Source organism: Anoplophora glabripennis, unplaced genomic scaffold (genome assembly GCF_000390285.2).
Source record: "Anoplophora glabripennis isolate ALB-LARVAE unplaced genomic scaffold, Agla_2.0 scaffold3391, whole genome shotgun sequence".
In the NCBI taxonomy this organism is placed as follows: domain Eukaryota; kingdom Metazoa; phylum Arthropoda; class Insecta; order Coleoptera; family Cerambycidae; genus Anoplophora; species Anoplophora glabripennis.
The window spans coordinates 3,601-8,671 of NW_019419464.1; the positions used below are offsets into that span (position 1 = coordinate 3,601).

The 5,071-nt window shown below is 34.8% G+C and overlaps 1 protein-coding gene across 1 annotated transcript; it reads left to right on the top strand.

The window, feature by feature from the left end:
• Positions 1–2,187: 2,187 nt before the first annotated feature.
• Positions 2,188–3,681, top strand: LOC111692774 (the record flags this gene model as incomplete). The annotated part of the gene is made up of 2 exons (XM_023456889.1): positions 2,188–2,375; positions 3,503–3,681. Coding segments are annotated over 2 exons (367 nt in total), but the record flags the coding sequence as incomplete, so codon positions are not given.
• Between the last annotated feature and the right edge of the window lie 1,390 nt (positions 3,682–5,071).

Sequence of the window (5,071 nt, forward strand, 5' to 3'; positions counted from 1 at the left end):
ATGAACCGATCGAGTTGCGGTTTTCGACATTGTCTTCGGAAAAATATCAGGAAAAAATCTATATATTACACTTTGGGGCTGGATCGAAACTGCATTGCGGGTGCATAAAGTGCATCTTGGAGTGCATCAATTTTTCCGAATTTTCTAAAAATGGTAAAAATTGACTAAAAGTTGTAGAAATTTGTGTGCACGGGTTTTCGGGGTCGGAGATTCCGAATCTGACCCTGAAAAATATGCCCGACGGCCCTGGGGCCCCCCAGGGGGGCAAGGGGGGGCCTTCTGTAAAACATCGAATAGCTGAGTAATTGCCTTCTAAATTTCCACTCGGGGGTTTTTGGGGTCGGGGATTTCGATTCTGACACTGAAAAGTATGCCCGACGCCCCTGGGGCCCCCCAGGGGGGCAAGGGGGGCTTCTGTAAAACATCGAATAGCTGAGTAATTGCCTTCTAAATTTCCACTCGGGGGTTTTTGGGGTCGGGGATTTCGATTCTGACACTGAAAAGTATGCCCGACGCCCCTGGGGCCCCCAGGGGGGCAAGGGGGGCCTTCTGTAAAACATCGAATAGCTGAGTAATTGCCTTCTAAATTTCCACTCGGGGGTTTTTGGGGTCGGGGATTTCGATTCTGACACTGAAAAGTATGCCCGACGCCCCTGGGGCCCCCAGGGGGGCAAGGGGGGCTTCTGTAAAACATCGAATAGCTGAGTAATTGCCTTCTAAATTTCCACTCGGGGTTTTTTGGGGCGGGGATTCCGACTCTGACACTAAAAAGTATGCCCGACGTCCGTGGGGTGGGCTTTCTGGAAAACATCGAAAGGCACATCAGATTTTTGCAATAAAACTGCTCCACCTGCTTACCAACCATGATCTTGTAGGCTCATCTTTACATTGTAACACACGTAAATTTACAGAGATTAGACAAGAAGGGTAAGAAAAACTAACAGGAAATTAATGAGTCGAAAAGAATCCCCTTTATTCTGAGAACCAATTTTCTTTTTATTTGCAAGGCAATTAGTGAGACAACTACTATCATATGTTTATCTAACACTTTCACTATCAATCACAATTTTCATCATCAGTACTGTCATCACTGTCTCCATCACTATCATCTATTACATTTTCGACTATTTCAGGATTGGAACAGTTGGTTCCAAAACAATTTGTACATGCAATTGTGCATGTAATTCCATGCTTCCTGCACCCACAAGATCTGCATTGTCGATAATCGGATTTTGTCGCCTAATTGTTATGCATTATCCGCAGTCGCACGGGCCCAAGAGATTCTTTTGAAAATCCATGATCCATGAAATATTCTTCGGTTTTAAGGAATATTTCTTTGATTTAACGAAATGTGTCTCTTGGGAACGGATTGTCCAGGATTTCTCCAATTCTACGACAATTTTTCTCAGTGTTAGACAAGCTAATATTAATGGATATTTTCCAGTGTCAGTTTCGGAATCCCCAACCCCGAAAACCCCGGAGTAGAAATTTAGAAGGCAATTACTCAGCTATTCGGTGTTTTACAGAAGGCCCCCCCTTGCCCCCTGGGGAGGGCCTGGAGCGTCGGATATATGTTTCAGTGTGAGAATCGAAATCCCCGACCCCAAAAACCCCCGGGTGGGGATTTAGAAGGCAATTACTCAGCTATTCGATGTTTTACAGAAGACCCCCCTGCTTGCCCCCTGGGGGGCCCTAGGGCCGTTGGGTATATTTTTCAGGGTCAAAAAACTATTAGTCAATTTTTACCATTTTTAGAAAATTTGGAAAAATTGATGCACTCCAAGATGCACTTTATGCACCCGCAATGCAGTTTCGATTTAGCCCCAAAGTGTAATATATAGACTTTTTCCTGACATTTTTCCGAAGACAATGCCGAAAACCGCAACTCGATCGGTTCATCAGAAAAAAATTGCCGTATTCTGGGTGATTTTGGTCTAACTTGCCTGGACTATTAGGAACAAGTCCGCAGCAAGTTTCATTAAAATCCATCGTAACAATCTCCAGATATTACAAAAAACATTTCTGTTTTCAAGAACTTTGACAGTCAATAGCAGAGGAGCCAAACATTTTTTCTTAATGGAAGTTAGGTCAAATCGTCTTCTTTTGAGCGGCAGTACCTTTTTGATCATGTGGTTATGGGACACCCCGTATTAAAACAATATGACCTCTGAATCTTATGTTTGCTAGATATCATCACTGTTCTATCAGTTCTAAGCAACTGGGAATCTTTGAGAAAACCTATAAGGAATACGGACTACAACAAACTAAAGTGTTTGCAAGGTTTCAGGATATTAACCATGTGGTTGGTGGTGGGCGGTCATAGCATTATAATAGCTGGTACTACCTATGTGGCCAACACCAAGATAATAGATTATGTGAGTATCGATATCGAAAGGTTAGATTCAGGGTCAAGTTAATTTATGTAAAATTTAAATTGATAGGCAGCTTGAACCTCCAACTGAACCATAATACACTGTCAAATTTAAGTAAAACAGTTACCCTAAATCAGTAGTTCCCAAACATTTTGAAGTTGTGACCCCTTCTTAAATTAGATATTTTGTGTTAAATGTTAAAAATTCAGACGCACTTTTCAATGAAAACTAATTTTAACTAAAATAGAACTGCACTATTTACATTGTAATAATTGTTCAATTAACTTAACATGAAAGTTGTGTTTATTGCAGATTAAGTTTGTTCAATTTAGAACGACTTCGAACAAATAGATGCTCAAGCGTGTTTCGATAAATATGCTGTTCATGCAGGGTGTTTCAATTTAAACTTCTCACCTGGAAAATATCGGAATTAAAAAAAAAAGAAAAAGACACGTCTTTTCAAGCGGGACATATTTGACGAATTGTTGAAGAATGTTGTCAATTAACGCACGAAATGCTTTGAAATATTCGTTAGGAAGTGGAGTAAATATTTTATTATTGTATGGAAGCGGAGGGAAACCAATTTGAACATTTAATAAAATAAAATTCTTTCATTCATTGATATTTTGTTTTATTCATTAAGTGATTATTTTATTGTCGTATCCAAACCAAAAATTAAAAAGTCATATTGAAAAAGTTTTAAAATGAAGCGTCACTCAACATAGGGTGCCATTTAAAGTTTAAGGGTATTTTACGCCTCTGCCTAAGGGGTAGCTTCCAAGACAACAAAACGTCTCTGTTTTTTTTGTTTTTTTTTAATTCCAATATTTTCCAAGTGGGAAGTTTTAATCGTAACACCCTGTGTCTACTTGTTAAGCTTTGTACCAACCTTAACAAATTTGCATGAAGTCGCTTCTGCCGTTTTCTTGAAATTAAAAAAGAATTGTCTTTTTTAACTTTAACATTCCAAAACGAAGCATTTGTGAACCCATGTTTATAAACAAACTTTTTTTATTTAATTCGTTGCGCAGAACCCTGTATTAAAATTTGACTAAACATCTTAGTTACATCCTGTAGAAAGCTATGAATGTTTAAATTTTATTTTTAAATATGATTTTAAATTTTCACAGTTTCTATTAAATTTGTTTGGAAGATGTTTGATAAATTTTTCACTTCTTCTGATCCAATCTAATTTTTTGATGTCCGGATGGCTTCGCACCATTCAAATTTACAACGATGTAGAGAAGTCCGATGATAAGAAATTGTCAGTGAACATGATAACAAAAACGTTGACCGCTAGGTACTTGCGGTAAGTAGCTTTCATTTATAATATTTGCAAATTATTTTTGGAATTTTTTAAAAAATATTCTTTATTTCTCTGCATCTCAGTACGCAACTGTTCACAGACAAATAAAACTATTTTGAATATGAAGCCCCAACATTCAGCTGGGGTGAAATAGTTCATTCAATTCTACTGAATTTTTCCTAATTCTTACGTTTCTTTGTTTACTGAAATATATTTTGACATGTAAAAAATCTATATGGACTATATGGACCATCATCTTTTGTTCTTGAGATATAGGCCCTCAAAGAACGATTTTTTAAAATCAAGTTTTAATCGTATGTTTCCCAAAATAAGAAAAAACGAGGTATTGCGTTGGAATTTAGTCCAGGTATATTTTTTAGCGTATTTAATACATCAGTGTTATAAGTTTTTGGAATATAGTGGAGTCAAGATAGCTTAAAATTACGCATTATTTCGAAATAATTATGGGAAGCATGGATTTTCCTAAAACCTTTTGAAATTACTTGGAGATAAGTATTAGAAAAAAGTTATAAACTTATTTTTGTACGCTAATTGTTTTTTAATTGTTTAAACAATAATAAATAGTTTTTTTAAGAACTTTTAAAATAATGCAATGAATTTTTAATCGAATTCTTTCAAATTGACAATATAGGGGTTTTCGATGTCGCTGAACAAGAATATGAAGTCGGAAAATGAAAATTCAAAATGACTGATCCAATATGGCCGACTATTTTAAACAATTTATTTAACAATTATTGATTCTAAATCAAACTCGCTTAGATTTGTAATACAGGGGTTTTTGCCGTCGCTAAACAAGAATATGATGCCAAAATATGAAAATTCAAAATGGCTGATCCAATATGCTCAACTATTTTAAACAATTTATTTAACAATTATTGATTTTAAATCAAACTCACTCATATTTGTAATATAGATATTCGAAAAATGAAAATTATAAATAGCTGAAGAGATTTTATTGAAAATATGTTTTATTTTTTAAAAAACAAATTTATTACAAAATAATTAATTTTTAAATCTCATCGAGTTCTTGCTCTTCTTCAAAAATAACTGGGCAATTAAACTTTAAGCTAATAAAATTGAAAAAAAAAACACAAAAAAANATAACAATTTTCCACTTATTACTATAATAAAAAAATATTTTTCGCTGGATTTATTTTTTAAGGTCTTAACTTAATTCTTTGATGGTTTTTTAAACAAACAAAAAAAAAATTTGGTACATTATTAAACTTTATTTAACAATAAATTTCACGGATTTTTCATGAAATATTTTTATTTTTTTTTTTTTTCAACTAATTTTTCAATTTTTTAAGAAAAATAAAATGCACCATCTTAAAGTAGAGATTTTAAGCTTTAAAAAGTGCTCTCATAAAGT